Consider the following 24874-nt stretch of genomic DNA (forward strand, 5'->3'; position numbering starts at 1 on the left):
GAGTAGCAAAATCCGTTGATTGGTCTCCTGTCTATGCTCCAACAACCCATGCTGGAGCTCCTTGTCCGGAGGAGGCGGAAACCACAGTGTGAACCGACGGTCAGCACTCAGCACTTCTCAACCTCACAAGCCGGTTCGAATGTGGGCACCCCTGTTTAGGGGTCACATTACAAACGCAGTTGTGAGAGCTCGATACGTCGCGTTCAGTGGTGGAGTTGGCGGCCTCAACACTGTCCTTATAGGATCCTCGTATAGTGGACCGACTGCGGCTGGTCGCCCATTCCTAGCAGATCATTACCTTACCGCTATAATCACCATGGAACGCCTCCTCTATTCTTGCTATATTAACCACGGGAGCTATACCATCGCGGTGTGTCTCTCTGGAGAGCAACATCTCTCCACTTGACACTTTGTAACCATGGACGGCTATCCACTTGCTTCTATCCCGGCACTCACGCTCCACGATGGCGTCAAACGCGATGAACTCAATGCCAGCGACATCGTGACCGACTGGCTCGCAGCTCTAGAGAAGCGTCCTAAGAACGGTCTGTCTACTGACCTCGCGGACCTCTTTATTGACGACTCCTGGTGGCGGGATTTCACCGGTCTTTCATGGGATATAGTGACAAAGCACGGTCTCAAAGACGTCGCAGAGTATCTCACCAGCTCGACCACTGGATTCGGACAGCTGGATACCGTCAAAACCGGGGGTCTGCAACCCAGCTTGGTAGACATGCACGGAGCTATCTGGATCCAGGGTGGATTTACCTTCCGGACAAGTGATGGCTCGGGCATCGGTCTCGTTCGATTGATCAACGTGGACAAGTCTCAGTGGAAAGCATGGACGGTTTTCACACAGCTTGAGAGGCTCAATCATCAGGACGAGCTTGACAGCCAACGACTACGCCAATCCTACACCCAGACAAAACTTGGTCAGGGGGTGAATGGAGAACAGAAGGTCGACCTTCAGGTCTTGATCATCGGTGCAGGTAGGTCATTACACGTCGCTGAGCAGCCACAAAACTTATGTATTTTCAGGACAATCGGGTCTTATGCTCGCTGCGCAGCTGAAGAACATGGGCGTCAAAGCGTTGCTCGTCGACAAGCTCCTACGACTTGGGGATCTGTGGCGGTCCAGATACGAAACAGTTAGGACCCATACACCAATCTATACCGACCACTATCCCTTCCTCAAATACCCCACCAACTGGCCGCGATGGCTGGAGCAGGACAAGATCGCCAGCTGGATGGAACATTACGGCCAAGTGATGGGACTTGAATACATGCTCAGCACCACTGTGAACAAGATCGACTACGACGAAGAGGTGCGCCGATATACTGTTGAGGTGGAGAATGAGGACGGCAAACAAACCTTCCACCCTCGGCACCTTGTCCTGGCGACCGGCGTGTTCAGTCGTCACCCCATCGAACCTGAGATACCCGGCCGAGATCTTTTCAAAGGAGAGGCGTACCATGCAATGCACCACAAAGCGGCACGTCTCACTCCTAACGTTGGCAACAAGCGCGTCGCTATCATCGGATCCGGCACCAGCGCCCACGACATCGCCCAGGACTTTGTCAACTCCGGAGCCAGGGAAGTGACCATGATCCAACGCAACGCTATCTTCTCCCTGTCGGCCAAAGCGATTGAAGACGCCTACTTTTCCTTCTGGAACACGCCCGGCATAACGACCGAGGAGGCCGACACCATCACCAACTCTTTCCCCATTGCCGTCGCTCGGACACTCAACATCGGACAGACGCAGATGATGCAGGAGCACGACAAGGAGCTGCTCCAGGGCTTGGAGAAGGCCGGGCTGAAGGTCAAGCACGCAAAGACAGCCGGGTACGGCTTTATCGACCACCTCGTCGTCAAGACCGGCCACTTCTACATCGACCAAGGCGCGAGCCAGATGATTGTGGACGGAAGAATCAAGGTCAAGTCGTGCGCGGACGGTGTCAAGGAATTCGTCAGAGACGGGATCGTCCTCGCCGACGGGACCAAGGTGGACGCCGACCTGGTCATTCTGGCGACGGGGTATCAGAGAAACGTGCTGACCGTGGAGGAGTTGATGGGGAAGAAGGTCGCCGAGCGGGTTGGCGATCTGGGCTTTCTCAACGACGAGCAGGAGCGGATTGGAGTGAGTCACTTACTTTCCTCTACTTATTTATTCCCCTTGGACTTGTTCAGCTGTGTGTTGTGGTATCGCTTCGCTGACTGATTCTGACTCTGTCACAGTGGTGGCGACCCACCGGCTTCCCGGGCTTCTGGTACATGACCGGCAGTTTCGTGTGGGCGCGACAGTTTTCGCCCGTCCTCGCCCTGCAGATCAGCGCTGTCGAGCAGGGCCTGAACCCGGGGTACTGGGAGCAAACGGCGCGGAACAGCAGGGGTATTGGCACCGTTGAATACAGAGTCTAGAGCCATCGCTACCACCAACACCATCACACCAGGTAAGCCACAGAGGTTGGTGTCTGGTAAGGTAAGTTGTCCCCAGCGGGGAGTGTCTCTTCCGTGATGTTGGGGGATGTGGATGATTGGGTGGGTGAGTGAGTTATATCCATGATATAGAGTTGACAGACACCATGGGTGTCGAATTACCTTCTTTGGAGCGATGTGGTGCCTTGACTCTTCTCTCGGCTTATATCTCGAGGTCTTCTCTACTGTCGACCGATTCATCGTTTGTTTCTTGCTTACCTACCACCCCTTTTTTACCCAGCCTCGTCAATCGTCAGTCGTCCGCTGAATATCCTTTGGTGCGTGCTACATGTCTTTGTCTCATTGTATCTTGTATCTTGTGTCTAGTGTCTTTGTGCCTCTCTCGCCATTGACATTGACATTGTACAGCCTCAAAGTCATCCCTTTTCCCATTGTCAATGAATGTTGTCTGTACCGTGCACGTTGTCACTCATTCATGAGAAACAAAGATTTGAGGTCGTTTGTTCATTTCCACTACGAGAGACATCTTATGCTCAATGTTCGTTTCTTACATGCAACCATACCTACCTACTGTGATTTTTTTTAAACCAAAAAGGAAGCAAAACCAATTCTACATCATCATCATCACCACCACCACCACCACCACACAATATAACCGACGACATCATCACAAGGAAAGAGAAAAAGAAAGAACAAAGAAATCTATGACTAGTACTCCACAAAATGAAACTCCTCACCACCGCAACCGCCACGGCCATCATCGCAATACTTGCTCCAATGACGTCAGCTTCGACCATCACCGACCCGTCCGCCCTCGCCGCGAGCGTCAACACCTTCGACCTGCACGCGCGCAGCCTGAAGAAGATGGACGGCAAGTGCACCCCCGGCGGCGGATGCAAGGTTCCCGGCGGCCTGCACGCGGCGTATCCGTGCTGGAATTCGGAGTGTGTCGTTCCCAATCACACAGACGCCGACAAGAAGGAAAAGGAAAAGGGGAATGGCAGTCTTAGTGGTAACCACACCGGCAAAGCCAATGGCAAAAAAGGCGACGGTGGCAATGACACGGGCAAAAACTGCACCATCGCGCCCGGCGTGGACGGCGCGTGGGTCGCAAAGTGTCCGACGAATCTGTTGCCGTATGAGTGGGCGTGGCCGTGGGTGCCGCCGCCAAAGGAGAAGACTGGTCATAAGGACGATAAGGAGTAGTGTCACGAATAGGAATAGGGAGAGGACAAGGATTAGTATCCCTTAGCAACAGAAATGAGATTAAGGAACGGGAATAGGAATAGGCACTCGGTGGCAAACGTGCCATCCAGGCTGGTTATGGATGTTTCAGTTCTACATTCTATGTCTCCGTTTGTCGAAGAAAATCAAAGGTTGTGTAGGATAGTTACAGGGTGGGTGATATAAACCCTGCTATACACTGCAGGGTGCTATACCGAGTAAGATGTGTATATCAAACTCCATCTCACTCTCGTCCTTTCCTATCCTATCATATACTTGTGCCCTCGCTCGCTCACTCAAACAAACTCCATAACACGCACCAAGCTATGTAATTGTCCCATCACCGCTGGAACTCCCCGAGAGCTTCGACCTTGTCGTGATCTACGTTCCCAACCGTGCTGGTGAAGCCATTCTCCTTGACCCGCGCGAGAGCATCGTCTTGGTTGCCACCACCCCTGACGACGGTCGTTGTCTTTGAGGACGACGACCCCTTCCCCACGACGACCGCCAGGATCTGTTGGACGTCCAGCTTCTTCTCACCGTCTTCTCCCGCACTCTCCGCACACCGCCATGCGACGTGGTCGTCGGGCCTGACGAGCACGGCATCTCGCTCCCACACTGCCCTCACGTGCGGCTCGTCGGGCAGATGGATTGTCTTGAGCGGCACGCCCATCTTCTTTGCCTCCGACTCAAAAACCCCGATATACCGGCCCTGAGGCGTGAAGTCGACGAGGGAGTATTCCTTGCCGCTGCCAAACAGGTCGAACACGCTGGTTTCCCCGTCCTTCAAAAACACGTGTGGAGCCCGTGCACCGGGCCAGGTCGACGGCACATAATGCTCTGGGCTCCACTCGGGCTCGGTCGTCGTGCCAGCCTCGTCCGCGAAGATGACAGGGGAGCCGTTGTACCGGTATCCCATCTCGATGCCGTGGTCCTTGTTCTCCCCGTCGTGTGCGACAATGTACTCGGCGATCTGTCTCCGGATGTCGTCACCCTCAGCCGTCTTCGCGGTGACGGCATCTCCCGTCTTGTCGACTAGCTCCTTGTAGAACGTGTGCTGCGACCAGTGCACACCAGATCGCTCAATGTTCCTGGCTGCCACGGGCCGTCGCTCGTCCTCGTACGACTGTAACAGCGTAGGGCCACCGTGGCCGGACAGCACGGCGGCCAGCTTCCAACCAATGTCGAAGCTATCCCCAACGGCCGTGTTCATGCCGTAACCCCCCGTGGGGATGTTCTGGTGTGCCGCGTCGCCGGACAGGAAGACGCGGCCTTTCGGGGAGATGTACTTGTCCGCAAGGTAGATGTTGGGTCGCCACGTGCTCGTGACGAGCACCTCGTCGATCTTGATGGGCCAGGGCGCACCCGAGCCGCCCAACACGCGGTAGACGGCCTCCTTCGGGTCGAGGGTCGACTCATCAAAGTCGAGCGGCAAGGCCGTGTGCGCGGTCCAGGTGTCGACCTCGTCCTGCGAGATGATGACGTGTCCGCTGGTGAAGAAGATGTGCCAGAACTGGCCTTGCTTCTGGATGCGGCTCAGGTCGCGAGACTTGAAGTGGACGAGGTAGAGTTTGGCAGGGCTAGAAATAAACTCGTGAGCGGGAAAGCAAACAAAAGAGTGATTGAAGCGTGATATGCCCAAAGAAGCACTCACACTGGCCCTCCTGTTAGATGGATGCCGATCTCTTTCCGCACGCGACTCCCTCCGCCGTCGCAACCTACGACGTACTTGGCCTTGACCCTGTGCGTTTCGCCGCTGGTGTCGATCAGGTCGCACTCGACACCCGTGTCGGACTCGGTCAAGTGCTCAAACTTCCAGCCAAAGTGGGAGTCGATCAGGGGTTGTGCCTGGATGCGAGGCTTCAGCCAGGCTTCGAAGATGGCTTGCGAGCAACGTTGGTATGGCTCGCGCGGCATGGTGCCATCATTACGAGCTTTGATCTGAGCGCGCCACCAGTCTGGCGAGGGAAGGTCCTGGGATATGATGGAAGTGTCAGTCTTGCCCTACCACAACCATCCGTCCTCGAGAGCGGCAAAGAGGACAAGTCGCTTGGGAGATAGGGAGGAGGAGTTACCCATTTGGCAATGCGTTCGCCATCAGCCAAGCCAGAACTGAAATGAACATCGAACGAGTACTTTTGCGGCACGCCTGAATTGAGCGGCTCATCAGCTCGGTCCATTCCATCCCGTTCTTCCACAACACAAAAAGACGGTCAATAAAATGCTTCGAACGAACCGACTTCGCGGAGCCCCTGGTCAACCTTGAGGCGCTTCAACAGCTCCATGCTCCGGCAATTTGTAATGTCCATCTTGGGCCATTTGGTCGTGTCGAGGTTTCGCTCCACGAGCATACACTCGACGCCGTTCTCGGCCAGCTGCAATGCTGCGATCAGGCCTGCAGGCCCAGCTCCGACGACCAGGACGGGCGTTTCGTGGTGAACAACCTAGGTGAATGTGAGTGACCGAGGGAGAATCTACACAGTATGCCTGTCTGCTTTAAGGACGCACCATCTTGTTGACAGAACCTCGAAAGGTTTGAGTGGACTCGCCGGTACGATGTGGAAAGACGAGAGTTGACTCGAAGTTTGTTAGATATATCTCTTTATCCTCTTATATGCCTACCTCCACCACGATTGATCTGATTCTGTGACAGACGGTGACTTGTGTCTTTTGCGTGCAGATCCCTTTGCCCTCTTTGTCCCACTAACGTCAGTCGGTACCTGGTTCCTTTTAAATATTAGTAGCACGGAGACCCTCCGCATTATGTACTCGCCCATGTTTTTGGGGAAGGGAAGTCTTCTAAGGCTTAGCCCCCGTACATGTCAGTATCACTCGACGGTCTTGGTATAGCGGTGCATATCGAGTCGAGTGAGCGACCGTTCTTTAGCGCAGGTACAACCGCCCCCCTAGGGCCCTCTCCCAAGTTGGCCCCACGTCATCACTACACGCTTCTCGTTCGTCTAGCCTGCGCCAAAAGGCTGCTGGTCTATCCTTTGTGGGAGGGCGGGGAGGAGGTGAGGTGGATGATTGATTTGACAATGATGATTAAGACGTGGACCAGAACCCTTTCCCGGGAAGAGGGTCAGCCACGGAATAGCCCAATGGTGCTAGTAGCCGTGCTGCTGACCATCCCCCAGGAAGATGGAGGTGTTTGTACGAGGTACCGAGTACCAGCTACTCGTACTGTGGAGGGAGAGCGGGGGAGCGCGGTGTCAATGTTTGCACCGTGTCTGACCGAGGAGGGAGCGGCCGCGGTTGCCGCCAGGAGGATGGAGAATGGAGGACGGAGGATGACTTTTGATTGAGGGCAATTGTGGCTGACGAAGAGGCTGATGGTGGGACCAGTGGGAAGATGAAGATGACGTTTGAGTCTAGACTCTCTCTACGAGGTCCAGTGTAAGAATATGGCAAGTAGGCATAGCTGGTGAGATGGTGAAGACAGATACTCGGTGGTTGAAGGCGCAGGCAACTGACTCCCTCTACAATGTCTTCCAAGCACCCACACCCACACCTACACTCACACCCACCTCAACCGTCACCATATACTACTAATAAGACTGCTCTAGTATGTTTCCATGTCTGAAACACTCTCAGATCTGAGACTGTACAGCAAATTGCTAGCTAGCCATACTCGTGTCTAGCTTGTCTTCTTCGCCTAGTCACAGCATTCCGCCCCCTTCGCCACTCGCTCCTTCGTCCTAAGCCGTCACCAGAGGCGGTACATTGTACTGAGCTGGCTTCGCCTCCAGCGGGTCTGGTGGCACAGGCACCTCCTTGCCGGCGTCTTCGATCTTTCCCGACAGGAATGCCAGGGGGATATTGGGCCCCCAGATGTGTAGTGTATCGGGGGCTGCTGCCTCCCTGCCAAACGGCGTATCTTCGTTGACCAGGTCGCCGTCCGAGTAGTGCTCCACTATATTTCCAGAGCCGTCGAACCTATCACCAACAAAGTCAGCCAACATTCCAGAGGAGGATCGCAATGCCAGTGCCCAAGACATCCATACCAGTAGTCGAAAATCTGACTCCCGAGAACGTGTCGCCCAATGCCCCAGCAATTCGTCCAGCCCTTGTCTCGGAGCCAATCGTGGCCGAGGGTCTGCGTGTCAAAGTCATTGACTTCATAGCTCGAATGATGAACGAACACAGGCCGTCCCTCGGGTCCGGATGCGACAAAGAAACTCTGCCTCCCTGTCAGTATACAGTAACCAGCCAGACCACGTGTAACTCACATGATGATCCGTATATTCCGGTCCCAGGTCTATATGGCAAAAGCACGTCTCATCCTTTCCCGTGTCTGGATTGAAGACGGCATCGGTCGGCTTCAGATTGATGAGGTCGAGGTAGAAAGAGAGCGTGCTCTCGAATTTGCTCCCCGGGACGATAAACCCATAGTGACCCAGCTTGTGCACAGGGGATGCACCTGGTTTGAAGCGTCGGAATGTCCCCTTCCGCGGTTTCTGAATAGCAGTGTTTGATATTGGTTCAGTCTTCTCGAGAGGAGGCACTGGACCATCCGACTCTCTCAACTTCTGCCCGTAGACAAATCCAACTTTGTAGCCATTGGGGTCCTCGACCGTCACCACCTTTCCACCTCCGGGTGCATCACTGTCCTGAATGGGAGAGGCGCCTGGACGAGCAGCGGCTGTTTCCAGATCTTGCAGGCTATCCACCACCCAGTAACCCCCAAGGAAATGTCTCTTGTTGTCTGGAGATCTTTCGGCCACGTAGACGACTGGCTGACTCCCGTACCCGCGCAGGTACACGCGGTCCGGTGTTCGGTGCTCCTCGACAAAGCCAAAATCGAAGAGAAAGGTGAGCGCCTTTTCCAGATCCGGGTGTTGGTATACAACGTGCGCCAGTCGGACAACACGAACTCGCTTCCCTGTCATGGCGTCTTTCTTTTAAGGATCGGGTTGGGCTGTTGTGTGTTGTCGTAAGTTGGGTGGTGTCCAAGACGTCTTACACAGACGCAAGCTATGCCTTCCAGAGGAGTTCCCTTGGGGTGCAATATATCAACACTCCCCAGACCACCCCGCGCAATCCGGCCGTACAGGTTAATGACAAATTGTGGGAAGGGATAATATCGTCCCGCAGTCCCTCTCTCCGGTCTTGACAAGATCCGAGATGGGCAACTGACGGCCACGGTCATGGCCGGCTTCAGCAATCCACCGATCACCGCCCACGTGACAACAGTTTTGATGGATTCCCTGCTCGGTGCGGCGCGGCATCCGGTGCGTTGGTATAAAAAGCCAAGCAGTGGCTGGCATGCATCCTTCCCTTCCAGGCAGGAAGCTTTGATTTACCCGAGAGCTCGGCGGCGCCATCATTGACTCGGGCCACTCATCCAGGCATGAAATCCAAGTCTTGGTATCCACCAAAGAAGTCCGAGAACCCAAAGTCAATCTCATTGCTTCCATCATAGAAATGAGGTTGAAGCAAAGGAAAGGTTTGAGGGTCAAACATGGGAGCTTGATAGTTGGCCATGTTCGTTGGGTCAGGCACGTCTAGCGATGTGGGATACTCTTCCTGTGCAGCGGGTTGTTGTTGCTGCACCTCTGTGGGCCCTGTGTAGGGAACACTGTCGCTGATTATCGAGGTCTTCCTCTCTCGTCGATTGAGATCCGGAGGGCTGTTGCCGATGAGTCGCGGCATTCGGAAAAATACTGCATATCTTTTGGCTAGCTGTCTCTCCTCAGCGTTAAGTACGCCTCCTCTCTCAAGAATCTTTGCCAGCTCTATTCGAATGGTCAGAATGAAAAAGCATTCGAGGACTGTTCAGTCTTACCTGACACCACGGAACCCAACTTCCACCTCTCGCTGAAATGTGCGAGAACCAATTTCCCCAAGTCGTGACTAGAAGCGATCAGAGGCTGCGTCCTCAGGATATCACCATCCACGTAGTAAGGCGGAAGCATCATGCATGTAAAAAAAGGGTGGGCGACCGCAATATACCTAGAATCCCAAAGACTGATAATCCGTGACAGGTCGATGGCGCGCTGTCGGAGCGGTGATGAGCTGCTGCCACCCACACTCGACACACTGCGATCGTCGTTCTCGGCAGTGATGATTCCAGAAACCATAAAGGACGCCGCCATCAACATGAGGTGTGTGCCAATAACCCAGTTGCAGCGGGCAAAGGTCGCTGGAGTGAATGTCAACGTCTCGGCGTCGAGTCGAAGCGATGAAGGAAGGGCAAGTTTAAAACAGCAGATTTCGTTCTCCAGCGTCAGTTTCTCATCTGAAGATATGTCTTGTTTCTGTTGCAATCGATCATGGACCGTTGCCATGAAGTGATTGGCAACCAAGAACCACGCCCGTTCGTCTTGGTTATTACAGCCCTGCAACGACCTCCACGATTGACCGGGTAGCATGTTAAGCTCTGCAGATGACATCTCGATTTCGGCAAACCAAGCTTCGTCCGAGATCGGTAGCGCTACAGCCATCCTTTTGCGATCAATTGAATAAGGGTTCCGGGAGACCGTGGATGCAAATGTATCGAGTTCCCACACTGCCCACCAGACTCGCCTGCATTCTTCCTTCTCAATTGAGTCTGTGGGCGTGAGAGGGCTCCAATCTTCATCGTCAATTTCGGAGAGTCCCAAGTCGTAGGCTAATCGGACACAGACCCCGATAAGGATCCAGCCTTGGTGCGTCGGGCCTGACGTGTAAAAGTAGTAGGCTAGGAGAATACAGCCTTGTAGATAAGTCAGTGACGGACTCCGTACGGAACGGGCTTTGGCGTAGCACTCGCGCGCTCGCTGGGCGAACTCGTGTCCTCGCTTGTTTGGGGCAATTCCGGCAAAGACTGGATGGTTGGAGAATCTCGCCGACATGGCAAACATGCTATAGAATAAGAGCGATTCGTCGATTGAGAATCCTTTCATCACATCGCCTTCAACCAACAGGGACTTTTCGTACTTTGCTAGAAACCGCGGCCGGTGGAGGATGGGGACCCATGCCTGTATTTTGTCGAAGAAGACATAGATCAGATCTATGGCCACTGAGCAAGAGATCTCGCCACCAAACGCCGAGGGCAGTGTTGGCGTCGAGAGTTTGGTGGTGGGTTCCGTTGAGATGGGAGGTGGCGATTGTTGCAAGTCTTCCCCGTCCATTTCAGGCCCTAGTTCCTCGATATCCTCCCCGTCAGATACGGAGTCATTCTGGTCGTTCTGCTCAGCTCCGTGGTCCCGACCCTCAGTAGTGCGGTTCTCGGTCTCATCGATCTCGGCGAGGAGACCTTTAAGCGAATCTCGAAGTAGTGTCTGGGGAATTCCTCGTCGGCCATCTGACTCAGCCGACCCTTCTCCTGCCCGAGAAGCCGCGTCAAGCACCTGAACTAACTTGGACAGGCTGTCACTGATCTTGCGAGATTGTGTTTTGAGCTGAGGTTTGCGCGTGGGCTTCTTCCGTTTCAAAGGAAAGGTGCAAGAATTGCCCGTCCGTAAGCAAAGGCCACAAACTGGTCGACGCATATCACATTTTGTCTTTTTGCGGTTGCACTCTTGACATGCTCGGCGCGGTTCATGTTGCGGGACAGTGGCATCGGTATCGGCCATGATGGTGCCCGAAGGAGCTACGTAGCTCGTCGGTTCAGATGCACAGACATTGAAGTCGGCGCACGGAGACTCGCAATATCACTGCCACGAGGATTGAAAATGGAAGAAATGAGATGTTTTACTGGCCCATGAATCTGACTTGGGCTCGACGGTTGAGTCTCCGGCGCTAGACCAGAAATGGTTACCGTAGTATCCTCAATGTGAACAGAGAGTGGACGAGGAAGTGGAGCGGATAGTGGGGTGCCGAGGCTGGGGATCTTGGCATGTCACGTGCATAGACAGGCTGACTAATGTCAAATCCATCTACCGACGCAGCCTTACGCTCCGTGGCTCATCAGTACCAGAGACGAGGCTCCTTTTACTAGGTACAAACATCTCAGTTGCAGCCCGGCCAATTCTGTATCAACCAGACCAAAGCACGGTCAAATAACAAAAATTGGGGTAACTTTATCAAGATTCCTCCTTTTGTTGGACGGTTTTCCCTCTTCTTTTGGCAGTTCATCAGATGGTTTTCTTTCTTCTTTTAGCAGTCCACTAGATAGTTTTCTCCCTTCTTTTGGCAGTGTATACCCAGATAAGCCGTTGACCGTCTGGAAATCTCGGAGAAGATCGGGTAAGCTCTCGCCCACGTAGCCAATGTCGATGGTTTTGGCTGTATACTGCACGTTGTACACTCGAGTATAGTGAAGGCGGCTGGACTCGGCGAGATTCTGTTCAGGATTTGTTTTCTTGATGGCTATAGGCCTTTTGTTCGAACTGGGTTCGTTGTATAGCAAGTGAGGGGCTGTACCGTCCACATAAATCACCGCATGCGCATTGACATCTTTGGGAGAATGAATGAACTTGACCAACCCTCGTTGACCGTAAGTGTCGACTTGTATGCACTCACAATAGCCACTATGCGCTTGGACGACCACCATAGTGTGGACAGAACTAGAAGTCTGGCTCCCTAAGCTTCCCTTGTTTCCGCTGAGATTCACTGTCCCTGGTGCTATAATGTCCATCATCTGTGGTTCAATGTCTTGTTCATCCCAGAGCATGGCAAACACGCGACCCGGCTGATAATATGCTGGCGGCCTTTCACTGAATCTAGCGTCTAATCTCGAAATAGTTTCGTCTGATGCCCGCTTGGAGGGAAACGAGGATTATCGGACCTATGTTGTCAAACCCTTGAAGACCACGGAATGTGGCAGTCGAAGTGCTGCTTGTATCTGAACGAACATCTCTGTTCTCGGCAAAGGATGCCTCCCTCGTGAAATAACTGCCTGCTTCATTTGTGGTGCTGTCACGATCATCGTGTGGTGATGCACCAGTGTGAAACATCGGGGGTTCTTGTAAACCTAGCGAAGATGCCACCTTTGTGCGTCCTGTATCGATAGCGTCAGGATGGCAAATTGTGTTATCGGGAGCCCAGGGAAGGGCTAGTAGTCCAAATTCATGTATGTGCTCAGCAATATGTCTCCAGCTCGTCCGAGCTGTTCGTGCACCGGCCTCGACGATCGGCCTTCACAGTGGACATGACAATGTGGTAGTGGCTGGCGACATGAATGCTTCGAGAACCGTTGGAATTTGATCGGTGGCGATTGAATCAGAGTGATTTTGCTTGATATGGTCAGAAAGAATTGAGCAGTCCCCATATAGTACACCACGCCAGAGATCTTTCACGAAATAATGAAGTTAACATCAACTCGGAATGGCTATCGGCACAAGAGTTCTTTTCCAGAGAGATGCCATGGGATACTTTCGACTACAGAAACTACTGGGAAGCTGTGCGTATTTGTGTCAGCAGTCAATTCATCATCGGAGGTCCCTCATCAGGCAGTTCGCTTGTCGACATTGAAGACAGGCGTTTGACTCCTGCAGAGATTCGGTCGCTTCTCGCCAAACTGGGGATATCACATCATCGACGACAATTAGAGCGCAGAATGAGTCGCTTTCTGGAAGTCCTTCAGGCCAGAGATGAAAGGGTGGCATATCCTGGAGCGGAGGCAGACACACTGTTTGCGTGCTCTTCACTGCATCGACACCATGAGGCTGGAAACTGTCAGACCTGTCAACCCGATAGCATTTGTCGCGCCGCCATCAAGAGCAGCTGCGAGGATTTGGGAAGTTACAACAAGGGTATCGTTCGGCGCACGCGTTCCCAAAATGGCACTCAACCTGGCCATATGGCAGGAGAAAGAAGCTCGTACCGGCCAGCCATCCACATAGGCAACATGGGGTCGGGGGACACGGTGATGAAATCCGGTCATCACCGAGAGAATGTTGCGCTAAAGTACGACATTCTCGGATTTGAGATGGAGGGCGTGGGAATCTGGGACTTCTTCCCTAGCCTCGTCATCAAGGCCGTGTGCGACTATACCGACAGCTATAAAAATAAGAAGTGGTAGATGTATGCCGCCGCCACAGCGGCAGCGGCCACGAAAGCATTTCTCGAGGAATGGAGGCCCGGAAGTGAATCGCCTGTGGACTGAATGTCAACACCCCCAACCCGATTCGGACAGTCCTCATGAAAGGACTGGTGGACGAAGCACCAGGGATTGTGCCTGTGGCATCGATCAGGAGCGCCTCAAAGGCGTCCAATCCTTCAGCCTGGTGGACCCTTGGTCGGCAGCCTTGCAGTCATCAACCAGCACAGGGGCAGGCCTCGATTCACAGAGAATGATCCGAAACACCAGTCAGTGAGATAGCACAGACAAACAATGGCGGTTCTCCGAGTGGACTCTTCCATCTCACTAGACTTCACCCCAGGAACAGGACGACTCGTCCATTTCTCTCTACTTGGGCCTTGCTACGAGTGGGGAAGTGGTCGATGTACACCGATATGACCCAAGTGTACCTGATCCGAGGCTGTAAGAAGACTGACCTCGGGAACAGAATTGGAACTACAGACGAATTACCCCAGACGAGGCTTGGTAGAAGAGCCCAACACAGTACTCGGCATTCCCCGAGTGGTCAGGGCGGAGTTTCCGACCTAAACAATACGCTAGGGAATTTTCAATGGACGAAATCAATGGCGACTCTTTGGGTTTCCGAGCAATCAGCATCGTTCTGAAGCAAATCTTGGATCCCAAACCATGTGGGAGGCCCAAACCGCAACGAGCTGCTCCCGTGGGGACTTGTTTTCCTAACCACGAATAGCCACCGAATCCACGCGAAAGACAACGTCTGGGCCTCTGCCAGCATTTAATCTAGTCCTAGCCAGTGGATACTGTGGCTACAAGTAGTACAAGGTGGCCCTCACCAATTCGCCTGCGCAACAGCAACCCATGGCCCTCCCCCAGGTTTCTCAGCGAAACTAGCCGCAAAGGCCAGGAAACAAGTCTCTGGGCTCTTTACAGCCTAACGACCCCTTGCTTGGCCAATCGTCGAGGGGCAGGGAAGACTGAACTCCTCCCCGGGAAGTATCATGTTCCCCCACTCAGCCACAAGAGCCACCGCCCAACAAGAAAAACCCCCACTAGCTGCCCAGGACTTTGGTGTCTTTCCCTTGTGTCTCCCAGATCCGTGAACTGAGCACTGAGGAGAGCCTAAGACCTAGTGGTTCTCGACCTGCTGGAGACCAAGAAAATAGCCACTTGGATTCATCTCTCCTTCCCGAACTGCTCAGTTCCTTTTGCGATCCTCTGGACTATCAACCAAAAACCACCAATCGTGGGCAAAGGTGGCCGTCCTGCTGACTTGATCTCCGAGGACGAGAACAAGCCGCGTATTATTATCCGCCTTGTGTCTTCGAATTCGAGGCAGACCATCGGGAGCTTATAATTGAGAAGAACCAGCTAACCATCTAGCCTCTCCCGAGCCCGGGAAATCATCGCCTATAGCCGTTGACAACCGGCACACCTACGGAATCCGGCAAACGGCTTCATACCACTTGCACGAGGACCGGAATGGGGTTCATCTCTTCTGGACTGTATAGCAACTTTCCCTGTGCAGCCCCCTTGCGTACAGGAGGGGTGGGTTTGGAACGACACAAGAAGTCCAAGGGTCGAGAACCAAGCGATCCGAAGTCGGCGAGCAGCGTATTTCTTTTTCAAACATGAACAAACCATGAGTCGTCGGTTCCTCGGCCCTCGCGTAACTCACTAGAGAAATGTCAAGTTTTCTTCTACTTCCGCCAAACTGATTTCTTGGGACTCTCCCAAAGTGACTAATTGGACCCCTGCCATGGGTGATCCCAAAGGCATGGCACATGGCGCTTTCGGGATTCGGTTCAGCTGTCCCTACAATTCGTGTGATAAGGCCGGTGACCACCCACACCCTACTGGTCTGTCTGTGTGCTGGTTAGCCCGAAATTCCGTGGGAAGTCAAAAAAGATATGGGCTAGCTGACCCACCACCCAAACCATGGCTGTCCATGGGTCGCCTTCCCTCTTCAGGTCAATAGAGTAAGGGGGGAAAGTCATATATGCCCCCGGGCAAGTTTTCTTACTCCCCGGATTTCCCAGTCTCTCGTAAAGACTCTGTCGCATCTAGAGGGGTGTTCGTTTACAGCGAACCTGAAGACAACACCATGATCTATGCTCGTTTACAGGTTGGGAAGCCTGAGACGGGCAAGGCTGTGTCTCCTTTTTGCGACAACGGCAACGATGTCGCGTGCAATAGAGCCCCGTCTCGAATCAACGGTCGGCTCAGTGTCCTAGACGACTCTATAAGACAGCACATGTTTGACACGGTGCAACTGTGTTTGCGAGGTAATACCACCGACACCACGGGGCCCTTGGGAGAGAGAGAGTCTGACTTGATACCAGGTGTCATCACATCTTCGGTGGGTTACAAGCATGCGATTGAGGACATCATCACCCTCACCGATGTCAAGGCGGTGTCGGATTTCAAACCGGCCACATGTACCAGCGAGACCGATACGCGCAAAAGTCGCCATTTGGACTTTTACTTTGAACTGCCCACCAGCATTTCCTGCCGGGATGGCATCTTCCGCTCTCTTCCCCTGACGGGCACGTTCACAGGCACCACCACGATCACCCAGAGCACGGCGCTGAACGATCTACGGGTCGAACACGGGAGCTGTGAGGTGTCTTACTGGGTCGAGGTCACGTTTCGCCTGTCCGGGCGGCAGATCGGTTTCTTGACCCAGCACACCCAAATCCCATCTCTCTACCCTCATCTGCGGGCGGCGCCGGCGAGAGGGATCCCTCTGACCCACCGTGCGAAACCCGACATCCTGGCGCGCTGTCGGTTTCACAAAATCCCGGACCTGTCACTCACCTTGTCCGAAGCGGACATGACGGTGCGACGGGACCCAGAGACCGGGAAGCGACACATCAGCGTGCCCCTCAGCGTGGCCAGGGACGCGTCCGAGAATTTTGGGATAGACGGCCGTCAATCGCTGAAATGCTCGGTCGAAGCCAAGTGGGAGGTGAAGACGCGCTTCTCCACGACCCCGGGTCGTCCGTCTTCTGCAAAGGTGAGGGCGGGCGAAGTCATTTACAAAGTGACGACGGCGTCGACGCAGAAGTCGACCATCCTATTCCGCCCGCTACCGCAGTACGACGACGACTCGCGTCGCACACAGAACGCGAAGAAACCCCCCGCCGAGCCGTACGTTGCGACGTCTCAACTCGACCTCTCCGTGCCGGATACCCTCTCCCAGCCATCGCTAGACTGGATGTATCTCTCGAGGACCTACGCTCTGGACCTCTGCCTGACGTTCCACGGTGGCCACGGCGCGCCCAAGTACTCTCTTCACACCAACATTCCGCTCTCGGTCGCCGCTTACGGGTCGAAAGCCGACGACGCAGCGAAGAACCAAGTCGTCGTGGGCGTCTCGGAGATTGCCTCGGGCTGGGAGTCTGAGGAGGAGGAGGGGGAGGACGGCCACAGTGAACTCCTCGGACCGCTGGGTGTGAGCACGGCGCAGCGGCAGCAAGGACAGCGCAACGCGACGAGGACACCGCCACCGGCTTACTTTCGATGACACGACACCAAGGAAATACCAATTCAATTTCCACGGTTCTGTGACCTTGACCTGTGTCCTCCATGTCTGTCTTTTCCACACACACACTCCCTGACCAATGCCTGGGGGGGGGGGGGGGGGGGGTTAATATAGCGAGACGACGCCTCTCACCTAGACGTGGAAGACGGACACTGCGACTTCTCGCAACCCACTCGACTTGGCCCAGCGGTACATATTCTCGGTGCGTTTCGTGTGCAACCTGCGCATCTACACCCACCGCACCGCGCGCCAAGCAACTCGGCCGCTCAGCGATATTCTCTCGCGGACTGTCTTCTGGGGACCAAAGCTTCTCGGAAAGATCCATGATCCGGGACTTCTGCAGTACCACGATTGTCGCAAGGCTGCAATCCAGCCTCTCTCTACGCCAGTTCTACAAAAAAACCTTCAGGCAAAACATTTTCCCCGGCGAGAACCGAGTCCTTGGCTCTGCTGCTTCGACGGGGCAGGCACTAGTTGAGCCGGTCGGCCAAAGTCGACTGACTGAGTGTCTCGTACGCGACCGACAAATTCGAACATGGTCGAGAAGGTAGAAGGGGTGGGTGGGAGGATATTGATTCGGGCCAGAAAGAAGGTCGGCTCATCCCGATGAGGTATACGCGTGTGCGCGGCACGATAGGGTAAGCTGATTTGATCACCATCTTATCTGGACGGTAAGAGGCGCGCAACTCCTGAGACCTGGGTGCAGCCCTTTCCTCGTGCTAGTGTTAGGATATCAGCGCCGAACTTTGGACGATAACGAACCTCGCGGACCCCCGTGGCCCTGACACACAAGGCATCCGAGTGCCTCGCACGAGACTCGATTTCCAGCCCCACCGGCCACGCTATACATACGAGTATGGCATGGAGGGAAAGCGAATCTGAACTACCATACGCGACGCGGGACTACTTGTCAGTATCTTGGTGATCCTGGTCGATGTGATCGCAAAAGGCGGCAATGCAGATTTCGTGGGGGTTTCGTTTATTTGGGGGTGAGGGGGGGCGCAGCGCAGGGTCAGCGAGTCGTGTTCTTCCAAACACAACACACACTCGCTCACTCACAATACACACCACGATTGTGTACTTGTGCGAGCTGGATCTCCAATTCGTCACGCGGCGTGGCGCATGGGCAGAGTCAGAGACGCACCCCCATGCGAGTCATTTGACCTGCACGCAACGCGGTATATCAGCACCGCCCGTTCTCCCGCTTGAGGGGAATGGCCTCGTCTAGTCTCGTCTCGTCTGGTCTCGAGGTGGAAGCAACACGACAGAGGACAGAGGAGGAGAAAGAGCTGGACGTGGGAGGGTTTAATCTGTGGCTCGCTGGATGGATGGATGGATGAATGATTTCATTTAATTTGGGTTGATTGGGTGTTGTGCTCGGTTCACTTGGATGGATGGATAAACGGATAGCAGTGCGACGGGAATACGGTACAGCGAGGGCTACTTTCGAGAGTTACAGCTACAGGTGATAGACCGACATGCCTCTCTCACTTGCTCGTCGGACGGTCGATTCCCTGCCTCTCCGGTTTTTCTACCGAGTATTCTACAATCAAATTACCTGATGGCACCAATCCAAGGACGGAGGTGGGAGGTGGGAGGTGAGAGCTGGAAGGCTAGAAGGTAGACGAATAGAGCAGTCCCAACCCCACACACAGGTACAGACAGGCACACTCAGGTAAATAGGTTAGGTACCCACCGAGCGCCACGTACCTTCTGCGGAGTACCCATTCACCAGTATCCCGTGGGACCCGTACCCCTGCCCAGTGCCCACCAGTACCAGTACCAGTACCAGCGAGCAACCAGTGGGTGGGGACAGAGGTCCTACATTCGGTACTCCAAGTAGGTAGGTAGGTAAGTAGGTAGGTAGGGTTGTTGGTGTCAATTGAAACGAAAGGAGGAGACTGTACCAAGGTATGAGGGATGAGGTGCATGTATGTATGTACAGAGTACAAAGCAGGCATCTAGGATAAAATCCCCACCGCTTTCAAAGGTGTGGGAGGAAACATATTTGACTTTGTGTCGTTTGTCATTTGTCGTTAGTCGTTGGTATTGGGATTTGGGATTTGGTACGGACTGAGTGAGTGGTCTTTATATATCTGTACAGGTATGGGTACAGCGCACCAACAGCACCAGCACGAGGGGTGCACATTCGCGCCCACGTCATAAGGCTGTCCAGCAACCAGAAAGGGACGGATGGGTGTATATATCCAAGGGCAAGAGAAATAAAACCCCGCTCTGCCCATGTCCCTTTCCGTGCCTGCCAGGTTCTTCATCGTCTCCTCCTTTTACGGTCATCGATCGAGAGCTTGTTCCTGGCACTGCAATAACACGGGACAATGCCCCATCTCGTTAGCAAATCATAAACCTCTTACAAAAAGACACAGTGTTGGGAGGAATAAGACAGAGAAAACTTACCATCTGCCAGTACGCGCCCCGCCGGCTCAACAGCTCCTTGTGCGTCCCGCGTTCCAAGATCCTCGAGCCCCGGCCGGCTTCGCTCTCGCCAAACACAAAAATCACATCGGCTTTTTGCACCGTGGCCAGACGGTGCGCCACTGCGATGACAGTCATGCTGCGCTGCCCCACCAGCCGCTCGATCGCGCTCTGCACGAGCTTCTCGGACTGCGAGTCGAGGCTGGACGTGGCTTCGTCGAGAAGCAACAGCGACGGCTTCCGCAGCAGCGCACGCGCCAGACACAGCCGCTGCTTCTGCCCGCCGCTCAGCGACGTCTGCGTATTGATCCCCAGCGGCGTGCCGAAGCCTTCGGGCAGCGAGATGATGAAGTCGTAGATCTCGGCGTCCTTGCAGGCGCGCACGATGTCTTCTTCCGCGACCTCTTCGCCCTCGAGGCCCAGCACCAGGTTCTCGCGGATCGTGCCGTCAAAGAGCTTGGGTTCTTGCGCCACCAGCGACAGGGCGCGGCGGTACGACACCATCTCAATATCTCTGAGGTTGCGGTCGTTGAAGGTGACGGTGCCCGAGACGGGCTCGTAAAATCGCTCCAGTAGCGAGATCACTGTGGTCTTACCACAGCCTGAGGGACCTACAAAGGCCACGAACTGCCCGCTCTCGATCGACAGATTGAGGTTGCGGTAGATGGGGGTTTCCCGGGTCGGGTACTTGAAGCCGACGTCCTTGAACTCGACTCTGGCTCCTGTCCTCTTTTCGCTCGGTGGCAGCGGTGTCCCCACGCCATACATTTTCGCATCTTTGTCCCCGATATATCGAGACCCCAGAATACGGTTGGCTGCCCCGGTGGCTTTCGCAACGTTGGGCGAGATACTCAAGAACTGGCCAGTCCCCTGTGCGCCTTGCACAATTGCCGAGTAGATGAGGAAGAACTGGATAATGTTATATTCGCGCGAAGCCAAAAGCTGTCCGCCGTACCTAGAAAGAAAAGGATCTTGTCAGCCAATCCGTCTCTTCGTAGAACAAACGCAAGAAAATAAGCTCACCAGAAAGTCAAGGCCATGGCACAGAGCTCGATGCTGTCCGACAGGGCAAAGACAATACAGCCATGGGTCGCTCGGCGAGTCGCGTCTCGAATCTGCTCCTGCAGGAGATCAGAGTATTTGTTGAGGATCGAGTCTTCCATGGTCAGCGAGGTCACGGTCCGAAAGGCGCCAACCGCTTCCGTCGCAAATTGCGAGCTGTGCGCAAAGACCTTTGCGTTCCACTCCTCGAACTGCACCTCGTATTTGACCCGGATAAAGGCGGCGACTATGACGACGGGCATGGCCGAGAAGAACGTCACCAAGGTCAACTTCCAGCCAAAGTAGAAGGAGATAATGACACAGCCGGCCATGTTGAACAAGGACACCAAGGGGAAAGCGCCGTTTAGGCCGAACACCTCGGCGAGGAGCTTGAAGTCGGTGGCCAGACGGGCCATGAGTGATCCCGAGGCATTGCCTTCAGCGTCGAAGTACGAGACAGGATTCCGGAGGAGATTTGCAAAGTGTTCGCGCCGATAGACGGACGACACAAGCTGCGTTGGTCGTTAGCCATCCCAGCAAGCCCTGAACTCTCTTTCTGCACAAGTTGAACGACCCCCTGACTTACCACGGAGATATGGGTGGAGAAAAACCCAAGGGTGGCATAGGCCACTAGCATTCCCAAAGCGAGGATGAAGAACATCAAGGACCAAAAGTCGCCTCTGTCCTTCAACTTTTGGCCCGTAAAGGTAAAGACCTCCATCAGCTGGGCGAAGATCCAGCTTTGAAGTGAGAAGGCCGCTGTATCATGTTCGTTAGTCTCTGCCTGCCCCTAGCATCCGTGTGTCAATAGAATAGCTCGAAACTTACAGCCTGCCCCCATGGCTGAAATCACAACCAAAACATAAATACCCCAATATTTTTGCTGCTCGTACAAGATTCGGCCGACGGACATGACGAAGCCCCTGTTTTTGTAGCCTGCAATGCTCTCTTCCTGCGGCTTGGCCGAGGCAGCCGTGTCCTTCCTCTCGAGCTGTTCCATTTCGGATGCCTCAATGGCTTCGTTTGTCGGAGGGGCTGTCTCGGCCTCGAGCTGTTGTGCGTGCACGAGACCCGCGTAGATTCCGTCGGGGATCGCGAGGAGGTCGTGGTGTGTACCCTCCTCCATCTTCCGTCCGTCGCGCATGACGATGATGTTGTCGGCCTTGCGGATAGTGGAGAGGCGGTGAGCAATCACGATCGTCGTCCGATTCTTGGAAACCTGGTCCAGGGCTTTCTGCACGATCCGCTCGCCGCGCACGTCGATCGAACTCGTGGCCTCGTCCAGGATCAAGATCGCAGGCTCGCGGATGATGCTGCGGGCGATGGCAAGGCGCTGCCGTTGTCCGCCACTCAACTTGATACCGCTCTCCCCGACTCGTGTTTGATAGCCCTAACCCCTGCGTCAGTATTGTGGCCAACAAGCATAGTTGTAAAAATCACTCACGTCTGGGAGTTGACGGATGAATTCGTCCGCAAAGGCTTCTTGACAGGCCTTCTCGACTCTCTTCTGCTTGGCTGCATCGTCATCCTTCTCCCACGCCGTCCCATTCAGCCCGCACGCAACGTTCTTGAAGACGGTGTCGTTGAACAAGAACGGTTCTTGTTGGACCAGGCCGATCTGTGATCTCCACCACTTCAGGCTGGTGCCCTTGATATCTTGGCCACCAATCGAGATCAGGCCCTCGTTTTTGGGCGGTCGCTCCTCGTCCTTCTCCGTCGTCTCGGCGGCAGGTGTGGCTTCGTCCTTGTCAAGATCATCTCCATCCAGCTCATACCAACGTTCCAGCAAAGCCACAATAGTGCTCTTTCCCGATCCTGAAGGGCCTACCAATGCAGTTGTCTTACCCTTCCTAAATAGAGCATTGAATCCTTTCAAGACCTGGACTTTGGGACGACTAGGGTAGGCAAAGTTGACGTTGTCGAACTCGATGTCGTTGTGTGCCGACACGTCGGGTTCAGCAACACCCTCGTACGAGACTCTTGGAGCATCAATCATGGAGAAGAACTCGGTCGAGGAGCCGATTGCCTTCGTGATAGCCATGATAGGCGTGGCTAGGACTCCCAACAGAGCCATTACGATCATGACCGAAAAGAACACCCTGTGAGATTATTTAGCAGCGGCTGAATGTGATGGCAGGAGGACATACGTGACGACAGTGCCAATGTTGTCAATATGGCCTTCCCGAAATTGCTTGAGTCCGAACCAGAAAGACAGCGCAAAGCTCGCGTACATGGCGAAAAAGCCAGGGGCTACCTGAAGGCCAAACAGCGGTGACGTGGCGAGCCCGCACCTTTGCGACTCGTCGACGGCTGCATCGTATCTCTTGGTCAGGGTCTTTTCTGCGCCCAGCGCGAAAACGGCGCGAATGGAACTAAAGACCTCCCCGGCTATTGAAGCAGCTTTTGCATCCGCCTTTTCGACCTCGGCCACTTTCTTAATCAAGAAAGGGGTTGTAATGCTGTAGACGATGACGACGAAGACCATGGAGGAGCTTGCGACGAGCGTGAGAAGTGGCGAGTATCGAAAAGCAATGGCATAGGCTGCAATAATCAAAGCCACAGCCATGAACAGAGAGTGGAGTTTATCCGAGATACTGACTTGGATGACATTGGACGAAGCTGTGATGGTGTTGGCGACGGTGCCGGCCGAGACTTCATCGAGCTTCTTGATAGGCTGGGCGAAGAGCGACTGGAGGTAGGAAAGTCGCAGTCTGGCAGAGATACGTAGGCCGGTGATGCGGAAACAGAACTGTGACTGTCAGTAACGGGCACCGACACCAGCATCCAGAAGTGGTCTTTTCAGAGGGCTCACCGTCGAGATATATGTCAACACAAACCTGCCAATGAACAAATAGACAAGGTATAGGCTGCCATGATCAGCATATGCATCTTTTTGAGGGAACCAGCCCTCACAACGTACGAGTTCTTGTTGATGGCTGATTTGAATTGACCCTCGGTCACCGTCGAATTCGGTAAGAAATAGCCGTTGAAATCTTTGACCAGATCTCCAAAGACGATGTTCATGAGTGGGAGTGCCTGGCCATGCATCAGATCTGGAATGCGAAGATGATCAAGATCACTTACCGTGCCTGATCCAACGGCACACAGACAACTAATACACAGCGCAACTCCATCTCTTCTCGTGCGGAAGGACAGTATTCGCTAAGCCGCGTCAGTGAACTCTTGCAGACCCAGAATCTCGGCGATAACAGACCCAGTAATTCGAGAAAGGTGGCCGCTCTGTCTGTTCAGGCTTCTTTTCATCCTTCTTGACAGTGATGGCAGTGTCTTCGGCAACCAGCGTACTGGCGACTTTGGTATCGGCGACAGGCGCCTGCTCGTCTATGGTGCTCATTGTCAATATCGCAATATGTTAGATTCAAGTCCTCCTCCTCCTGCTGCTGCTGCTTCGGCCGGCGTCAAAGTCCTTTTTAACTGTTCCAGTTCGACATGACAATGGCAACTAACAGTAAGGATAGGAGTAAGGTCCTCTCAACCCCGCAATCGAAGCTTACTCGTACAGAGGAGCCATGGCAATTTCGTTGGTTCAAAACACAGGACGAGGGGCGTGAGGACGTCGACCCATGTGTGTTGATACAGGGATGAGTTTGGTTGACCCAGTAGGAAAGCCGTGGTTTGCAAGTGTCTGCTCGGTACAGAGTCTGCCTCGAATCTGCCTCGAACTCGGAACAGTCTGTCTCGAGGTGTCTTTTCTCCACCTGGGAATCTCAGTCAGTGGTTATTATTACAGATGTTGTCAGAGGGAAGAGAGGAGTTCATTCATGGTGGGGAGAAGAATAGGAGATGATGATATGGCAAGATGCTGCCTGGCTGCCCAGAAAAGTACAAGTGAGAAAGGATCGTGACTCGTCCGCATGCGCATTAAATGCGGGTCGGGCTTGGGATTCCTGGCTTTCGACGAATACGATCACGAATACGAACCATTAATGCCAAAAAGCATAAATTCATCTCGGTTAGAGAGCCGCTCACGGCCCGTTGGAAGTTCCCAATACGCGAATATTCAAGGACTAAAAAGTTATGTAGCCAAAGAGCCAGGGATTCGAGGAACAAGTCTACAAAGTCGGTATAGCAATAACAACCAACACAATAGTTCCTGCAGTCAAATCACAAAATGTATTAGAACGAGCATCCCCTATCCAGCCCCAAAGAATGGATTCCTTTCTAGTGTTTCCATTCAGCCAGAACCTTTAGAGAACCCCCCAGAACG

At 54.0% G+C, this 24874-nt stretch overlaps 9 protein-coding genes across 9 annotated transcripts; 4 read left to right on the forward strand and 5 right to left on the reverse strand.

The window, feature by feature from the left end:
* Positions 1-418: 418 nt before the first annotated feature.
* AYO20_05869 (hypothetical protein) lies at positions 419-2422 on the forward strand (the record flags this gene model as incomplete). The annotated part of the gene is made up of 3 exons (XM_022644160.1): positions 419-989; positions 1039-2141; positions 2240-2422. 3 exons carry the CDS (start codon positions 419-421, stop codon positions 2420-2422), a joined length of 1857 nt encoding a protein of 618 aa, XP_022499920.1.
* Positions 2423-3163: 741 nt separating this feature from the next.
* On the forward strand, positions 3164-3646 carry AYO20_05870 (hypothetical protein; the record flags this gene model as incomplete). Its single annotated transcript, XM_022644161.1, has 1 exon — positions 3164-3646. The coding sequence occupies one exon, from the start codon at positions 3164-3166 to the stop codon at positions 3644-3646; it is 483 nt and encodes a 160-aa protein (XP_022499921.1).
* A 358-nt stretch (positions 3647-4004) lies between these two features.
* On the reverse strand, positions 4005-6175 carry AYO20_05871 (hypothetical protein; the record flags this gene model as incomplete). The annotated part of the gene is made up of 5 exons (XM_022644162.1): positions 4005-5244; positions 5319-5668; positions 5740-5813; positions 5901-6108; positions 6173-6175. The coding sequence occupies 5 exons, from the start codon at positions 6173-6175 to the stop codon at positions 4005-4007; spliced, it is 1875 nt and encodes a 624-aa protein (XP_022499922.1).
* A 1187-nt stretch (positions 6176-7362) lies between these two features.
* On the reverse strand, positions 7363-8553 carry AYO20_05872 (hypothetical protein; the record flags this gene model as incomplete). The annotated part of the gene is made up of 3 exons (XM_022644163.1): positions 7363-7600; positions 7669-7844; positions 7894-8553. 3 exons carry the CDS (start codon positions 8551-8553, stop codon positions 7363-7365), a joined length of 1074 nt encoding a protein of 357 aa, XP_022499923.1.
* A 451-nt stretch (positions 8554-9004) lies between these two features.
* AYO20_05873 (hypothetical protein) lies at positions 9005-11220 on the reverse strand (the record flags this gene model as incomplete). Its single annotated transcript, XM_022644164.1, has 2 exons — positions 9005-9399; positions 9450-11220. The coding sequence occupies 2 exons, from the start codon at positions 11218-11220 to the stop codon at positions 9005-9007; spliced, it is 2166 nt and encodes a 721-aa protein (XP_022499924.1).
* A 422-nt stretch (positions 11221-11642) lies between these two features.
* AYO20_05874 (hypothetical protein) lies at positions 11643-12543 on the reverse strand (the record flags this gene model as incomplete). Its single annotated transcript, XM_022644165.1, has 2 exons — positions 11643-12316; positions 12375-12543. 2 exons carry the CDS (start codon positions 12541-12543, stop codon positions 11643-11645), a joined length of 843 nt encoding a protein of 280 aa, XP_022499925.1.
* A 404-nt stretch (positions 12544-12947) lies between these two features.
* On the forward strand, positions 12948-13610 carry AYO20_05875 (hypothetical protein; the record flags this gene model as incomplete). Its single annotated transcript, XM_022644166.1, has 1 exon — positions 12948-13610. The coding sequence occupies one exon, from the start codon at positions 12948-12950 to the stop codon at positions 13608-13610; it is 663 nt and encodes a 220-aa protein (XP_022499926.1).
* A 1956-nt stretch (positions 13611-15566) lies between these two features.
* On the forward strand, positions 15567-17154 carry AYO20_05876 (hypothetical protein; the record flags this gene model as incomplete). The annotated part of the gene is made up of 2 exons (XM_022644167.1): positions 15567-15607; positions 15696-17154. 2 exons carry the CDS (start codon positions 15567-15569, stop codon positions 17152-17154), a joined length of 1500 nt encoding a protein of 499 aa, XP_022499927.1.
* Positions 17155-19521: 2367 nt separating this feature from the next.
* AYO20_05877 (hypothetical protein) lies at positions 19522-24001 on the reverse strand (the record flags this gene model as incomplete). The annotated part of the gene is made up of 11 exons (XM_022644168.1): positions 19522-19539; positions 19588-20560; positions 20629-21158; positions 21233-21405; positions 21475-22036; positions 22091-22745; positions 22794-23395; positions 23459-23513; positions 23567-23682; positions 23731-23808; positions 23861-24001. The coding sequence occupies 11 exons, from the start codon at positions 23999-24001 to the stop codon at positions 19522-19524; spliced, it is 3903 nt and encodes a 1300-aa protein (XP_022499928.1).
* Positions 24002-24874: the final 873 nt, after the last annotated feature.

The sequence above is a fragment of the Fonsecaea nubica genome (assembly GCF_001646965.1).
Source record: "Fonsecaea nubica strain CBS 269.64 chromosome Unknown Scaff35, whole genome shotgun sequence".
NCBI classification, from domain to species: Eukaryota; Fungi; Ascomycota; class Eurotiomycetes; order Chaetothyriales; family Herpotrichiellaceae; genus Fonsecaea; species Fonsecaea nubica.